The sequence below is a fragment of the Mixophyes fleayi genome, chromosome 4 (assembly GCF_038048845.1).
Source record: "Mixophyes fleayi isolate aMixFle1 chromosome 4, aMixFle1.hap1, whole genome shotgun sequence".
Taxonomy (NCBI): Eukaryota; Metazoa; Chordata; class Amphibia; order Anura; family Limnodynastidae; genus Mixophyes; species Mixophyes fleayi.
The window spans coordinates 57,008,202-57,026,228 of record NC_134405.1 but is presented as its reverse complement, the minus strand read 5'-3'; the positions used below and the strand labels follow the sequence as shown (position 1 = coordinate 57,026,228).

Here is an 18,027-nt window from a genome sequence, read left to right as displayed (position 1 = left end):
GTATATTTCATCCAAAATACTTTAGAACAGCTCAACATCGCCACAATTTGAGAGACAGTCAATTTTCCCATTTACTGTAAATTCTTGATTTACAAAATGCTGCATTAATTCTGCAACTAATCTCATCCCACAAAAAATGGATGTTGTAAATGTGGGTGTTTTATAGTTCTGTGCAGGAAACAATGCTTTTAAAAAAGTGTTTTATGATTTTATTAGTAGCTTAACATACAATATTATACCAATATTTAATTAACATTAGGAGGTGAGTTTATCAAATGTTTCAAAAAGGAAAAGTGGAGATGTTGCCCATAGGAACCAGCCAGAATTTAGATATCATTTTATAGAATGTACTAGATAAATGACAGCTAGAATCTGATTGGTTGCTATGGGTAACACTTTCACCTTTCCTTTTTAGGTGTGATGAATCTAACCCTTAGGGCTAGATTTACGAAGCTGCGGGTTTGAAAAAGTGGGGATGTTGACTATAGCAACCAATCAGATTCTAGCTATCATTTTGTAGAAGGTACTAAATAAATGAAAGCTAGAATCTGATTGGTTGCTATAGGCAACATCCCCACTTTTTCAAACCCGCAGCTTAGTAAATCTAGCTCTTAGACTTATTTTCCAGCAAGTTCTTTATAGGAGAAGACACTCTGAGGCTGCCTGCAAACCAAGCAACACCTCCGTAACTGCGCCCTCTCCCCCAGTCAGTCTCATTAACATAGTCACAAAAACCTAAATCTGATGGCACGTCAGTGTAAAATGCCCAGCTCCTCCCATCACAACATACCAAACATTATACACCCACATATGTTGGCATTTTGACGTGCATGAATTGTATTTATTAGCTAAACTGTTCAGACACACAACAACCTCAGTGCCAATGTGAAAGACAATAGAATATAGCTAATAATAAATATTTAAAATAATACAAAGTCATTTCACTAAACTGTGGGATATACATGTCATGTGTCTACCGTCCCCCATGTATCTGCTACTTGTTTATTTGTAGCTCTCTGTATTATACAAGAAGCAATATGTGACCAGAGGAACTGGTGACGAAGTGCCTCAGGGCTGGATAGGTTGCACTGTCACGCACTGAAGTAAGGACATCAATAGTTCCTAATGAATGAATAGGCGGCATTCTCATGAATGTGGTTTCAGCCCCAAAATCAGTGCTTGTCTTGTGTTTAGGAGCATTGACCACTTTATGCATGTATTGCAAACTACATGAGCCTCTATATACAATCCAGATGTCATTATCTTTCATTAATAAAAACAACTAGAGCAGACTGCCTGGTCCCATCACAAAAGCAATTGAGTTCTGGCCAAAGTGACGCAGAAATTTGCAGATCTAAATCTACACACTTAAGCAATTTACATCCATTGGTTTACACTATACAATTTTATGTAAGGAGACATAACTGTAATATAAACAGTTCTAAGTAATTCTGTTGGTACATTTACATAACTGTGTGTCCTGACATTGTGTTTATTAGATTAGAACACAAAGAAATTAAGCAGGCCGAGCAGTAGATGTGTGATGGTCAGACTCATGGCAGCTCTATAGAAAGCAGCTCAGGGTGGGACTACAGTGGTGATTTTAATTTTCGGTGTCTCTTTAAATTAGACCCCTCTGCTAAAGTACACTTGAATTACTTGAGTAAATGTAAATAATGGGCTGAATGTCCTGGGTTGGGGCAAAAGTAACCTTCCTTTAACTGTGAACGGAGGGTAGAAGCCAGAGTGATACCAATAGGAATAGCCAGAAATGGTCACATGGTGCTCCCTGATGCTCCTACATATGGGGCATTCTGTACTGGCGATAGACTGTCACATTGAACAAACAAATTAGCACTTTATTGTATTCCATTTAGACACTGGCATTCAGCAAAAATGCATAGGAAGCATTGCCCTGACCGACTACTTGTTGTGAAGCATAGTAAAGGGTTTCTCCACCTACAAGTAAAACGCAACCATCTAGTGACTGATGAGTACATAGTGAACGAACACAACCCTGTACAAACACCATTATTCCCTGCCTTCTGTTTCCACATAGCACCTCACTGTGGGGCACAGTACAGAGCAGGTTCGAGGGAACTGTTCCGCGCAGTAAGAAAACTGGTTCGCAGAGTAAAAGAAGACGCCAATATGTGAACGGACTAAGGGGGGTTTACTGCCTGTTGGCACTTAGGGGGTTGCCAAGATAAAATTAAAAACAAGCTAACAATCATGTGGATTGTGACAGCTACATTAGGATTCAATAGTTCTAACTGGAGCCTATCTGCATTACAGTAGACCCGTATTAAAGTGCCCCAAAGCACCATGTTGACTGGTTAAAAAAAAGAAAAAGGAGACTGGAATGAACTATATCTCGTAGAAATCCTCTTACTGCTGTTAGTCCTATATCCCATTATTTGTACCATGTTTCATTGATATTAAATTGAAACAAAACAATGCTCACTTTAATCCATTCTGACCTGAATCCTTGTCACAACTGCTATATGAATAATGGGGGACTGAATTGTGTGCCAGTCAGACCTTGTTCAGATGGACGTTAGGCATAACACGTAATGTTTGTATGGTGCATATAGTATATATATAGTTTGCATGGAGCATATATACACAAAGTCTTACAGGTAGCTTGATCTCTGGGACTCAGCTGTATAAAGGCAGTAATGTGTTCTTCTCCAAGGTCTGTAACAACCTACTCTTCATCCCTTTATCCTCAACTGCAACCCAGCTGACACCACCTCTGCTGACCATGGGGGGTTCTGGACCATGGAATACCCCCATAATATTAAAACACACTCCATCTGCCTCATCCCCGCCTTGGTGCTGTATTCCTAAAATACCATAGGATTTGGGAGGTTGTTGCAGCAGGCTACGCAGTGGAGCAAGGATGCTCCTGCCGTGGGCGGCACAGACAGTGGTGGGGATGTGCGCAGGTTCTGTGGCGCTCTGTAGAACCCAAATGTCTCCTTGTGAACTGAAACAAACTAGAAGCATTCGTAGGATGAGAAAGGGTGAAGGACATATCTGAGGCAGGATAGATGGGTGTGAGGGTAGGCGGTGGTATTCCAAAGCCAGTTTTATGACAGGAAGAATGTCTCTGCAGCGCAGAGGCAGGGGAGAAACTCTGTCCCACCAGGAGGCCTGAAGAGATTCCTTATCTGCTGAGACTGTAGACTTTAGAATGCCACCTGAAGAGAGAATGAGAGAGTTACTATGGAAACCTGGTGGTAACCACTTTAGCTTAAACTGAAATGTAATAACTAAATTACTTTATTAATAGAATCCAATAACTTTTATACACCACATTACATGTAGAAATGTTAACAACAGAGTATAATAAATAAATACATTATAAATCACTATATTAAAAGGAACTAAAGAATTTCTTTATATTTCTATATTTCTTTATAAATTATATTTATAAGTGACCCCCTTGATTGTGACGATAAAATTCTTGACTAATATCTTTGAACTGCACGCTCTGGGCGACCTGTAAGGGTTCCACCATGACGACGTCCTGGAGGGCGGCCTCTTGCCATGTATGTTGTAAACAAAATGAGGATACGTGAAGAATGAAAGAACACAAAAGTCCATGATTGAGGTCGCCTCAGGACGAACTGATATATGTGGGTGCAAATAACTGTCACAGTTTCCAGACCACCCAGCAGGTCACATGTTCCAGGTCACCCAGCAGGTGCACGGGAAGAGTTCAATAACTGTCACAGTTTGCATAGCAACCAGTAGGTGTAGAGGCGTATTGCCAACTATCACATTTTCCAGAGGACAATGGTAATACATTGTTGTAAATGGTAGGCGCACAGTTTGCGAAATAACTTCAAAACAACCGATTACAACGCCAATATTTGATATACGATGTGCCCTGCTCAGACAACAGCATCATAGAAATAAGTCATTCATAAAAGTCGTACTTATGCTATTAATATATAGATATTAAACACAAACAAATGGGCATATTTCAAATTGAAAAGTGTTTTGCACTGTTCTGCAAATATAGGCGCACCAGTGTACCTACTAAGTACTTAGCAGGAATTGCTCTCACTCAGTCCAGTACAAGACTCTGCTCCTACACAAACCTTTGTGGAAATCTTTAGGGACCAAGGCCTATTTATTAACATTTTATTTTGTAGCTGCCATTTTTCTAACAGATTACAAAACTAAATGTAACATTTAAACGATTGCTATGGGTTACTGTATAAAAGTGTTCACATTGCACAAATCTATTGGATACACACAGAAAAACAAGACAAACTACTGTGAAATAATATATTTCTATGTACCTGATGGCTTAGCTAGAAATACGAATCGAACCCAGGAGGCTCCTCTCTCTTCCACGACCAGCAGAGTGAGGGGCTGACACAGTAAACCAGTCTCCTCTCTGACCTCTCGGCACAACCCCTCTACCAGGGTCTCTCCTTTCTCCAGACGCCCAGCGGGGATGTACCAGCTACCCCTACACTCCTCCTTGGCCTCCTGCATCATCAGCACCTCATCCTGCAGGGTATAGCACAAGATTATATAGAGAGCATTGTACCTCCATACATGTCATCATTATCATCATCTTTTTTACTACGTATAAAACCCATCCAATGTCTTGCAGCATTTCAAATAATCAAACGGGTTCATAAATAATTTAGTTACACCAAAGTAAGCAAAAGCATAAAAAAACGGTAAAAATAGATACGTGATGGAAGAGGGAGAGAGGAAACACAGAAGGTAAGTGTGACAGGATGGACCGCCTATGCCACCCTTTCTGTTGTTGCTGGGAACCGGCTGGGCTTACTTTGCCACCGTTCCCTTTCGTTATCCCAAATGCACCCTCTTGCCGCAGTAGGAGGGGCTTACAAATGTTGCCACTACTGGACTCCTTATTGGCATCTTCCTTCTCCAGTCCATCTGCCACAGTAACTTTGGCAATGCAACCCTGCAATACTGCAGCTGGATCAATAACATGGGGACTCACAACAGTAATTGAGGCCCCTGAATCTCTAAGTCCTTCACCCTGCAGGGGTCCAATTTGGACCGGCTGCAGGTTCCTCCACACGATTATGGGGGGTCTTTTGGACAAACAAGTGACTCTCTCCGCTGAGTCAACTTCAGATGCACCACACTCCATTGGGCTGGCAGGGGTGAAACCAGTCTCTACTGGCTCACTTTCGCCAGTTAAGCAAGTCAGCCGAGCCCCAGGACTCAGTTTAGGGGAACGAGTCTGGGGTGCTGGGACAGTTCATCCTTACATGTTCTTAGTTCAGCTTACAAAAAAAATTATTTTAATTTGCCACATATCTGGTTGAATTTGTTCATGATGTGGCGCTCCCTAATGTATAGCTTTCGTAAATACCGTAGTTATGGCTGTCATCGAGTCAGAAGGAGACTTATAATTACCAATCATTCCTTTTCTTCGAAAGCCTCCATGGCAGCGTAATTTCCCACCTCTACTTGTAATGTGTTTATATTTTTCAGAAGTAAGCTTGGAAAGTCACTCAAACACACGGTGGAAGAGAAGGGGCTGCCTTATATACCATCTGGAGAACGGTTTTTGTTACCTGTGTCTACCTATCCTGGAAAAGGAAGCTACCCGGAGTTAGCCTATAGTTATGGCTGCCATGGACTCTCTCAAAGAAAAGGAATTATTGCTAATTATAATCCGTTCTTTTCTCTGAATCCATGGTGAACACTGGACCATGGGGTATAGAGGCTCTTATTAGGATACTGACACTTTAAAAAAATCATTTTACTAACTAAGCCCCACAGAACAGAACTGGATAAAAAGAAATTTAGAGAGAGAAACTAAAACCCTCCTGAAAATATTTAACATGAGAACTAGAGGGTAATAGAGCGGGCACTCAGTGTCCCAATGGATTCAGGGAAAAGGTTTTAACTTAAGTATAAAAAACCTGTTTTCACATTCATCCAATTGGGGGACACAGAGACCATGGGGACATGGGACGTACCTAAGCTGTTCCTCGCAGGGTTGCTCAGCACCTTCCGACCATAAATAGTGCCCCTAGAAGCAAAAACAATTACACTTGAAAACTCTGTGAATGCATGAACAGAGGACCATGGTCACCCGACCTAGCTGGTAGAATCCACCTTCACATACTAAGGAACAGGTTTCCCTTCTCCAATATAAGCGTGAATAACCACAGAAGTTATCTACCTGGCTACAGTCTGTTTTGATGCCAAAATGATCATCCGTCTTCGGATACATATTCTTAATTTAATGTCCTAACCACATCCAGCAAGTGAGGAGATTCCTCTTCCTCAGAGGACTGACCCACAGCCAGAATCACAATGTCATGATTTAAGTGGAACTTTGAAACCACCTCCGGCTGAATACATAGTGTAGTATGCAGAGCTGCCTATCCTCATGAGAGATGAGATTGGGAGATCTGTAAGACAGAACCCCCAGTTCAGACACCCTGAAATGTTAAACAGCCAAATGGGAAACTCTCCTAGGAGCAGGGCGTTTACTGAGATAACCAGCCCCAGTTTTCAACTCCCTGGAATGAGCACTGCCGATAATACCAGTGCACTTTGTTCTGTCCTGTGTGTGATCCTGGTGGTCTCCTAAATTGCCAGGGGGATCTGTGTGCCTCCATGATAGTTGATGTATAACACCCCCTGACAGAATGGTTATGGGTTTACCCCACAAGAGAAGAAATCCCTGCACTAAAGTGTAAAAATCGGCCACAGTTTTGGGACATTAAACGGGAGCTTGGCCTTCACCCTGAGACCACAGACCCTGAACCAGAGATGAAGTACCACTGTCGCCCAGCGCCAAAGTCTGCTATCAGGAATGTTCAGCTCCCTATGGCAAAGGACTGCCCATCCTGAAGATATCGATCTTCCCACATCAGAGGAGCGGACAACGCATCTTCAGAGACGTTTGTGTCCACGATCACACTAGGTATTCATGGTTTACATCGCTCTCCAGCTGCCCGTGATGAGTCCTGATTACTACCCTCTCAATAGTGGTCTTTTGCATTGCAGCTTTGCATGGTCATTGCTGTAACCGAACTGCAATCTCTGAGCCCTACTACTGCAACCTCTGACTGATATTCTGGATACCTGAACCTTGGATAAACCTCAGAAGTTATGGACTCCCGTTATCCCTGACCTTGGCTTGTTATATGGACTATGCTTTTGTGTGCAACACAGCAACTTCACTTGTTTCCTGCTCAGCATATTTGCCAGTGTATTCCTTTATGCAATGTGTCAGCTCCTGTGACCTCTCCAGTCAGGCTATTGATCAGCCTGGTTACTATATATCAGCTACTCCCGTAACCATTCCTGCTCAACTTATCAAGTATTACTAGTGTGGTGCTGTATGCAGTCCTTAACCAATGTGACTTCTGTACCAGTGTGTCTCCAGTCCTGAAATTGTTTAGCCTGCATACCTGCCACCTTGTCTAGCATGGGCTCCAGCCACTGAGGTCCATCTTCTTAAGTCATTTATCACTATTTCTGTAGCTGTGACTGTTTACACTACATACCTGGTTCATGTCTACCTGGCAATAAAGAGTTCCGATTTGATCCTGACATCTGCTGTCTTCTCCTCAGTTTTGGGACACAATATTATTTCATACTACAACCCTGGGACTCCAATACATGTGCTTCCCGGTAATGTGTTAGAAGCAGAGTCAGGGACTCCACTTTGACCAAAAGATCGTCCAAGTAAGAGATGAACAGTATCCCAGTGGACCACAGCCATGACCGCCATAAACTTCATGAACACCCGAGGGACTGTTTCCAGACCAAAGAGACAGATTCGAAACTGGAAATGGTGAGACTGGGCGGCACATCAGAGAAGTCTTTAGATATGGACACCCAGAATCTGTTGTATTTCATGCCTCCGTATGATGAGCTGAGGATTGGGAGGTTCAAAATGTCTGAAAAGAACCTTGGAACTAGATTGGAATAGAACATTGTAGCGGAAGAGATAAATTCAAAAGCTGCAGCCGGAGCTAAAAAGTTAAACTAAAAGCAATAAAAAATAAAACTAAGAAAACATGTAGCTGAAGCAGCTCAAAAGAAAAGCACCCTGTCCTGTAGGCAACTCAGTTTATTTAAATTACTAGTATCCTAATTGGAGCCTCTATAACCCATGGTCTCAATATCCACTAATCGGATGTATGAGAAAATATACGTTATCTATTTTTTAGCAATTTTATTCTCCTTGACCATAAAATCTATTATTTTCAAGCTCCCCACCCTCTTGCCTGACAGCCCCATTGCATGTAAATAAAAGTACAGCCCCATTGCATGTAAATAAAAGTACAGCCCTATTGCATGTAAATAAAAGTACAGCCCCATTGCATGTAAATAAAAGTACAGCCCTATTGCATGTAAATAAAAGTACAGCCCTATTGCATGTTAATAAAAGTAATGTCATAGACATTCGGTAATAATAAAGCCATAGTACAGTATATTTTCTTTAACATTTGTGCTATATTATTATAAGCAATCTTACCACTCATGCATGAATTCTCCACTATATGTTATTTACATTGTTTTGTGAGTGTGCATATTGTACAATGAAAAAAAGACCTGTTAGAATAAGGTGACTCAATAAAACTTTATAAAAACTGTGTGAGCGTTGGCTTGTGTGCACATCATCATCATTTATGTATATAGCGCCAACATATTCCCTAGCGCTTTGTGCATAAGCATAGTTTATTTTATTAACTATAGCACATATAAGGTGGGAGGAGGCCTTCTTCTGAATATATATATATATATATATATATATATATATATATAAAGAATACATACACACGGTATACACATGCACTTTCTCACCTGCTCGTTCACTATAACCCCCATGACAATGTAACACACGTTGTGCCTCAGTCTCAGGGGCCGGGGTCTCTCAGATACCAAGTCATACTGGCCAGGAAGTGGGACAGCTCCTCCATCTAATAGGGTTCTCAGCTCTTCCTCCAGCCCAGAAGACATACCTAAGACACGTGAAGCACGTTACATACATGGACAACAGATTAAGTAAAGCAAGGACAGGGTGCCACTGACACTATGGGTTAGCTTCTAAAAACTCATTGGAATACATTACATTAAATGTGAAGGGAACAACCATAATTAATAGTAATTATTCCCAGCAGGCAGCCGCTCCCCAGCCATAGCTGGGCTTAAAGCATACTGATCACCTACTGTCTACACTGGATGCTTCCTTCCACTACACACAGTACACATTATACTATATAACGCACACAGGGGACTGTTATACTGCATTATATTCTCACATCTACAAGCAAAAACAAATCCAGGATTTGCTCATGTGTGTTGAATAGCTGATAACCTGGCCACATTGCAACAGTTTTGATTTAAAGTGCACCCGTGGCCTACTCACAATGGAGACGTTTTATGGGCTAAAAGAACAATCATGAAATTGAACCCTATCAATTGGGGAACGTTTCTGATAACTGGTAAGGACAGTTTCCACAATGGTGTTTTGGCATAAACAGCACATATATATTATTACTCTAGCATCTATATGTCACCTATTAATGCAGCTCATGCTAACTGAGAAATCTATTACGTCTGACTGGATCTTGGTTAGTCTATAAGTACCTCATCACTGTATATCAAGCAGACTCAGCAACTAATATCTCCTTACACTATCTCAGGCTTTCTATATGCATTTTATTATAATATCTGTCACGATTTCCAGGCATTCTACATTATTCCATTACAGTGTCCCAGGTGCCAGCATACTCTGCAGAGTGTATGAACAAACAGTAATAAAATAAAACTGGCCATTAATAGACAGATACAGAGGTAAGGCACAAGGATAATGCTAGAACTTGAAGGGGCCCCATACCAAAACTTTTATAGGGCCCTCAAGGTGTCTAGGGAGGGTACCCCTGCCCTCCCCTCACTTACCTTAATATCCGCTCACCTCCGAACTACCGCTGCGCGCCTCTCTGCATTTCATGTACTGTTCAGTGGGGAAGGGAACACCACAGTTCCATCTCAGAATGTCTCCCTGCGTGCACAGCATTCTGCTAGCTTCAAATCTTATGACTGTATGACAGGCTGTCCCAGCAGTCTATATGATCTTATGGCTGTATGACAGGCTGTCCCAGCAGTCTATATGATCCTATGGCTGTCCCAACAGTCTATATGATCTTATGGCTGTATGTCAGGCTGTCCCAACAGTCTATATGATCTTATGGCTGTATGTCAGGCTGTCCCAGCAGTCTATATATTATAGCTGTATATCAGGCTGACCCAGCAGTCTATACGATCTTATGGCTGTATGACAGGCTGTCCCAACAGTCTATATGATCTTATGACTGTATGTCAGGCTGTCTCAGCAGTCTATATGATCTTATGGCTGTATGACAGGCTGCCTCAGCAGTCTACATGATCTTATGGCTGTATGTCAGGCTGTCACAGCAGTCTATATGATCTTATGGCTGTATGACAGGCTGTCCCAGCAATATATATGATCTTATGGCTGTATGTCAGGCTGTCCCAGCAGTCTATATGATCTTATGGCTGTATGTCAGGCTGTCTCTGCAGTCTATATGATCTTATGGCTGTATGACAGGCTGTCTCTGCAGTCTATATGATCTTATGGCTGTCTCAGCAGTCTATATGATCTTATGGATGTATGTCAGGCTGCCTCAGCAGTCTACATGATCTTTTGGCTGTATGTCAGGCTGTCCCAGCAGTTTATATGATCTTATGGCTGTATGTCAGGCTGTCACAGCAGTCTATATGATCTTATGGCTGTATGTCAGGCTGTCCCAGCAGTCTATATGATCTTATGGCTGTATGTCAGGCTGTCTCAGCAGTCTATATGATCTTATGGCTGTATGTCAGGCTGTCTCAGCAGTCTATATGATCTTATGGCTGTCCCAACAGTCTATATGATCTTATGGCTGTATTTCAGGCTGTCTCAGCAGTCTATATGATCTTATTGCTGTATTTCAGGCTGTCTCAGCAGTCTATATAATCTTATAGCTGTATGTCAGGCTGTCCCAGCAGTTTATATGATCTTATGGCTGTATGTCAGGCTGTCCCAGCAATATATATGATCTTATGGCTGTATACCCAGCTAGCTCAGTCTATATAATCGCATTACTGAATCTCAGTCTATATCTAATTATTTAGCCATATGCTCTCTTAGTATTCTATATGATCTTATGGCTGTCTCAGCAGTCTATATGATCTTATGGCTGTATGTCAGGCTGTCCCAGCAGTTTATATGATCTTATGGATGTATGTCAGGCTGTCGCAGCAATATATATGATCTTATGGCTGTATGTCAGGCTGTCCCAACAGTCTATATGATCTTATGGCTGTATGTCAGGCTGTCCCAACAGTCTATATGATCTTATGGCTGTATGACAGGCTGTCCCAACAGTTTATATGATCGTATGGCTGTATGTCAGGCTGTCCCAGCAGTCTATATGATCTTATGGCTGTATGTCAGGCTGTCGCAGCAGTCTATATGATCTTATGGCTGTATGTCAGGCTGTCGCAGCAGTTTATATGATCTTATGGCTGTATGTCAGGCTGTCTCAGCAGTCTATATAATCTTATGGCTGTATGTCAGGCTGTCCCAGCAGTCTATATGATCTTATGGCTGTATGTCGGGCTGTCACAGCAGTCTATATGATCTTATGGCTGTATGTCGGGCTGTCGCAGCAGTCTATATGATCTTATGGCTGTATGTCAGGCTGTCCCAGCAGTTTATATGATCTTATGGCTGTATGTCAGGCTGTCACAGCAATATATATGATCGTATGGCTGTATGTCAGGCTGTCCCAGCAGTCTATATAATCTTATGGCTGTATGTCAGGCTGTCCCAACAGTCTATATGATCTTATGGCTGTATGACAGGCTGTCCCAGCAGTCTATATGATCTTATGGCTGTATGTCAGGCTATCGCAGCAGTCTATATGATCTTATGGCTGTATGACAGGCTGTCTCAGCAATATATATGATCTTATGGCTGTATGTCAGGCTGTCTCAGCAGTCTATATAATCTTATGACTGTATGTCAGGCTGTCCCAGCAGTCTATATGATCTTATGGCTGTATGACAGGCTGTCTCAGCAGTCTATATAATCTTATGGCTGTATGTCAGGCTGTCTCAGCAGTCTATATAATCTTATGGCTGTATGTCAGGCTGTCCCAGCAGTTTATATGATGTTATGGCTGTATACCCAGCTAGCTCAGTCTATATAATCTCATTATTGAATCTCAGTCTATATCTAATTATTTAGCCATATGCTCTCAGTATTCAATGACAGTATCTCAGCATACAGTCTATGACATATCTCTGGCTATCTCAGCACTATAGCTGTATGTCGTACTGACACTCCTATTCTCCTATCACTGTGAGCAGCCGTATACCCAGCAATGTATCATTAATGTCATCTCACCTCCAGTCAGCTAATCCGGAAGAGCTACACTCGTCTTCCTCTCTGGCTATTGGTCGCTGCCAGTCGAGCCCTCTCCTCCGATTAGATAATACGAGAAGCGGGTGTGGGCTTTACTAAGAGACACGTGACCATGCGCCTAGTATACAGTGTGATGTGATGTCCCGCCCATAGGGGGCAGAGTATGGCTGGAGCTGCCCTGTACCTTCCTCCTCACCTCAGTATCAGCGTGACTGAGTCCCCAACCACTATAATAAATTTGTACAAAAATATTAATAACACACCATTCAGTTTTTCTACAGGATTAGTGTTGCACGTGCTGTTTATATCCCAAATATGTGGAACATTTAGGAAACCTTGTAGGACAATAATTTTTTTGTTTATAGCTCGTTTCTTTTTTAAGTTTCGAAACCAAAACAACTGACTATTTTATTAGTGTATCCCAGAGATCATTAGTAAGTCATTTAATCTTATTGGAAGGATTCCTTTTTTTTAACCCCCACAGGGTAAATCTGAATGTTACATAGCTTGTAAGGCTGAAAACAGACACAGGTCCATCCAGATCATCCCTTAATAAATTCTAATTGTTTACATACCCATCAACATTGGTCTATGGCATTAGCACACAACAGTGGGGGCAGAAGTTCTACTTCAGAACATGGTGATCAGGGACATACCTACCAACTATCAGCACAGGGGGACAGTCCCCTAAAAACAGGGACAATTGGGTGGTATGTGTTTATCCAGAGGAAACCCTACCACTGTGACAGTTGCCAATTTAACCTGACAATCCATTTTTAAATTGTTAGTAAAATTTGCCATCACTACCATCTCACTGCTTAACCACCCTTATAGTAAAGATCCCCTGCCTAGGCTGATGCTGAAACTTTCTGTCTTCCATTCATAACAGAAAACCCCTTGTCCTCTGTATTGTTCCTTTGTAAGAAAAAAAAAGCTTTCAAAAGCTCCAGGATCATTTTCATATTTTCTGTGATATGTTTATTATAAAGGTACATTTATATATACAAGGCAACCAGCGGTGTCAATATAAATAGATCTTTTCACATATCATGGGGCAGAAGATGGACCCAACCACACCGTCCATTCCCATTATTGAGGATATCCACGGTGGCACAATGTCACATAGCTCCTTCCTGTCTGTGTCACCCTGTGGTGGGAGGGACAGACACCCCAGGGTGACACAGACAGGAGGGAGCTATGTGACGTGCAGTCTGTCCCTCCCACCACAGGGTGACACAGACAGGAAGGAGCTATGTGACGTGGAGTCTGTCCCTCCCACCACAGGGTGACACAGACAGAAGGGAGCTATGTGACAAGGAGTCTGTCCCTCCCACCACAGGGTGACACAGACAGGAGGGAGATATGTGACATGGGGTCTGTCCCTCCCACCACAGGGTGACAGAGACAGGAGGGAGCTATGTGACATGGAGTCTGTCCCTCCCACCACAGGGTGACACAGACAGGAGGGAGCTATGTGACATGGAGTCTGTCCCTCCCACCACAGGGTGACACAGACAGGAGGGAGCTATGTGACATGGAGTCTGTCCCTGCCACCACAGGGTGACACAGACAGGAGGGAGCTATGTGACATGGAGTCTGCTCTTCCCACCACCGGGTGACATAGACAGGAGGGAGCTATGTGACTTGGAGTCTGTCCCTCCCACCACAGGGTGACACAGACAGGAGGGAGCTATGTGACATGGAGTCTGTCCCTGCCACCACAGGGTGACACAGACAGGAGGGAGCTATGTGACGTGCAGTCTGTCCCTCCCACCACAGGGTGACACAGACAGGAGGGAGCTATGTGACATGGAGTCTGCTCTTCCCACCACAGGGTGACATAGACAGGAGGGAGCTATGTGACTTGGAGTCTGTCCCTCCCACCACAGGGTGACACAGACAGGAGGGAGCTATGTGACATTGTGTCACCCTGTGGTGGGAGGGACAGACTCCATGTCACATAGCTCCCTCCTGTCTGTGTCACCCTGTGGTGGGAGGGACAGACTCCGACAGGAGGGAGCTATGTGACATGGAGTCTGTCCCTCCCACCACAGGGTGACAGACAGATCTCTCATCCTTGTGAGCCATATCCTCCCTCAGAATGAACTTTCTTCACGCGCTCTAGATAATCCATTGGAAATTCTGATGCCAGCGCCGGATCTGAAACAAGAGAACAGTTACAGATACTAACAGATGTCTATCATCATCATCATCATCACCATTTATTTATATAGCGCCACTGATTCCGCAGCGCTGTACAGAGAACTCATTCACATCAGTCCCTGCCCAATTGGAGCTTACAGTCTAATTTCCCTAACATACACACACAGAAGACAAAGAGAGAAAGATAGAGATAGCAGCCAATTAACCTATTAGTATGTTTTTGGAGTGTGGGAGGAAACCGGAGCACCCGGAGGAAACCCACGCAAACACAGGGAGAACATATCTCCCTGAGTTTGCCGTGGGTTTCCTCCGGGTGCTCCGGTTTCCTCCCACACTCCAAAAACATTACTAATCAGGATAATTGGCTGCTATCTCTATCTTTCTCTCTTTGTCTTCCTGTGCTGTGCTATAGATAGGAAATCTCAGACTGTAAGCTCCAGGAGGGTCTCAGGGACTCGACCTGCTGAATAAGTTTTCTGTACAGCGCTGCCGGACATCTAGTTGGCGCTATTCCAGAACGAGCTCTCAATGAAGTTATTAGTCGGCATCTCTGTGAATCTGAACAAGTGAGATGATGTAGCCTCTATTCACAGAGAATGTGCATAATGTTAAAATAGGATTTTTAGACTTCCCATTATAACTCCTTCTCATGTAGTTTATTGGGGGACACAGGACTATGGGTATAATCCCTGACCACCGGGATGCTTAACTTCCCCTGACTTCCAAGTGTTCCGGAGACAAATCGCAGCACCTGGCGATTTACTAAAGCTTCCTAAAAGGAAAAGTGTAGGTGTTTCCCAGAGCAACCAATCAGATTCTAGCTATTATTTATTTAGTACATTCTAGAAAATGATAGCTAGAATCTGATTGGTTGCTATGGGCAACACCTAAACTATTCCTCTTAGAAGCTTCAGTAAATCTATCCCTAAGTGTATTAGCTATACATATAGAGAATGTATCACAATTGTGATTCGAATAATGTGATTTATTGGATATAAGACATGGCTTAAACAATGGGAAGCAAAATGGAAAGACAGATTGTAAACTTTGTATATAAAAGGATGAAATAAAGATTTGAACTTTACATTGTAACTTGTTGGTGTATTCCCTTATTTTCAGCATTGTTTTATTCAACAAGTCCATGACTTTTAGGTTATACAATTTCATATGTATTGCTTGTATAAATAATTAATATGTCTGTAAATAGTTTTGAATAACATCTCTGTCTAATAAATTCATAGAGTAAACAAATGGTTGTTTTTTTTCCAATGTCAATTAGTATTGCACTAGATGTAATTGTGTTATATCATAGATTTGTTGCATTTCAGCTATTTTTTCTGTACAGGGAGGTGAAACTATGAATAGTTTAGTTTCGCTTTCAGGGTGTAATAATGACAAGTGTTTGTATTTCACATTAAGCACAGCCGGTGTTATAAATAAGTTTCGTAGGGCATGTAATATTTATTGACACTTTGGGGCCAATTCAATGCTTTTTAAGATGTTCTTTGTAAACTGTGATTAGTATAACTCCAACACATAAACTGGGGGGGCGGGGGAACTCGAATCAACAGCCTATTTTAAATGAAAAACAATAGGTGATCCAGTGAACCAGCCCAAGGTAGCCCAATATGCCCCCCAGCCCAGCCTGCCCCTGATCCCGGGTCTCACAGACACCCATTGAAAAGTTTTTTAAAAAACAAAACAAAAAACATCACAAGAGGAGCCAATCAGAGTACCTCTTGTGATGTTGCCATGGAAACCCGAGCAGATCCGTGTTCCATGTGAACACAGCAGGGTCAGCTGAACACGGGCTACCCGTGTATTTGGCAGGGTCAGAGGATCTGTCCCCCGGCAATATCCCAGGTTCATATACCCGGGATACTGCCGGGGTGGCAATCTGAAAGTTGTAACAGTTGCCTAATTTGAGGGAGAAAACTACTACATAATCTAGTAGCCTATGGATCCCTTTCCCCTCTGCTAATATATATATATATATATATATATATATATATATATATATATATATAGGGCCGTAACTAGGGCTGTGCAACAGGGGCGACAGCCCAGGGCGCAACACTGAAGGGGGGCGCAATTTAGGAATATTTTAGGTTCATTTGGTTAAAATTGAGGGCTAGGGGGGCGGCACCTGTCTTTCTCGCCCCAGGCGCTAGAATTCTAAGTTACGGCTCTGTATATATATATATATATATATATATATATATATATATACAAAAGTTAACCCGTGCATGATACTCATGCATTCTAGTCAAATCAAGCTACTTAAGGTGTTAAAAAGGTTCTTGTCATCTTCATGGCCACACACACACGCCGCTAGGCTTTTATATATTAGATAATGCTAAGAATTTAGTAGGTCAGTGTAGTATATAACTCCGCCCAGCAGGTGGCGCTGCAGCTTGAGCACTCTGTCACCTGGTAGTTTTTTACACACACACACACACACACACACACACACACACACACACACACACACACACACACACAGCATGTGTGTTCATGAGGTAAAATTACCTCACGAAAATGAGTTTGAGCCCTCAACTCGTAAATTTAGCCTTTACTACCCTTCCCATGGGGGGAAGGGGGGATGATGGAAGTTAACTGACTTCACTATTATAGATTTTTTGTCAAATAATGTCAGTATACAAAATTTCAGGTCAATTGGATGAGCCCTTTCTGAGAAAATAGTTTTTTCCACACACACACACTAACACACACACACTAACACACGCCGCTAGGCTTTTATATATTAGATATATATCCTGATCAAACGACCAATAACAAAGGATCATAATCCCTAACTAACCTAAGCTATGAAGCTCACAGGCTGCAGATGTATCTTGCAGCACAGGATTTACAATTTAATTACGGAGCAGTTTCCAACTGTCACTGGGTGGTCAGCGCCATCTTACTTGTAGAGACATTAGGGTGAGAGTCAGTCCCAGCTGCAGATGATACCCTGACTGGCTTTTAGATACCATAGGATAGTTGTCTCACTGTTACCCTCTCCCTCCCTCCTCTTTCTGATATAACGATTACCATAGAGGATTTTGAGGCTGATGTCTACTCGGCTGAGATTCCCCCTGTGGGGAACTGTCCGATAACTGAACACATCCTCATTGCTAAATAAGTGGATCTATGTTTATCTCATTCCAAATGCAATTATATAAAGAGACGCAGATCTCCACCTGGCTGACATAAAACTTACCATATTTATTATTTACTTATCTAAAATATTGGTTCTGGCTAGAGATGTTCACTGACCTCCGTGTTCTGGTTGTGGTCTTGGATCTGGATTAACTTTGTGTTTTGGTTTTGGCAAAACCGCCCCTGCGTGTTTTGGTTTTGGATCATGATTTTTTTCTAAAATCCCTATTTATTTTTGC

The 18,027-nt window shown here is 42.4% G+C and overlaps 1 protein-coding gene across 2 annotated transcripts; it reads right to left on the bottom strand.

The window, feature by feature from the left end:
• Positions 1-1,838: 1,838 nt before the first annotated feature.
• On the bottom strand, positions 1,839-12,521 carry NUDT18 (nudix hydrolase 18). Of its 2 annotated transcripts, none has more exons than XM_075207137.1 (4): positions 12,446-12,521; positions 8,836-8,993; positions 4,314-4,527; positions 1,839-3,203 (listed from the first exon to the last, which is right to left on the bottom strand). In XM_075207137.1, the coding sequence occupies exons 2-4, from the start codon at positions 8,989-8,991 to the stop codon at positions 2,659-2,661; spliced, it is 915 nt and encodes a 304-aa protein (XP_075063238.1). In that variant the 5' UTR covers positions 8,992-8,993; positions 12,446-12,521; the 3' UTR covers positions 1,839-2,658. The 2 variants fall into 2 exon arrangements, with proteins under 2 accessions (XP_075063238.1, XP_075063239.1); XM_075207138.1 differs by lacking the exon at positions 12,446-12,521 and adding an exon at positions 9,934-10,893.
• Positions 12,522-18,027: the final 5,506 nt, after the last annotated feature.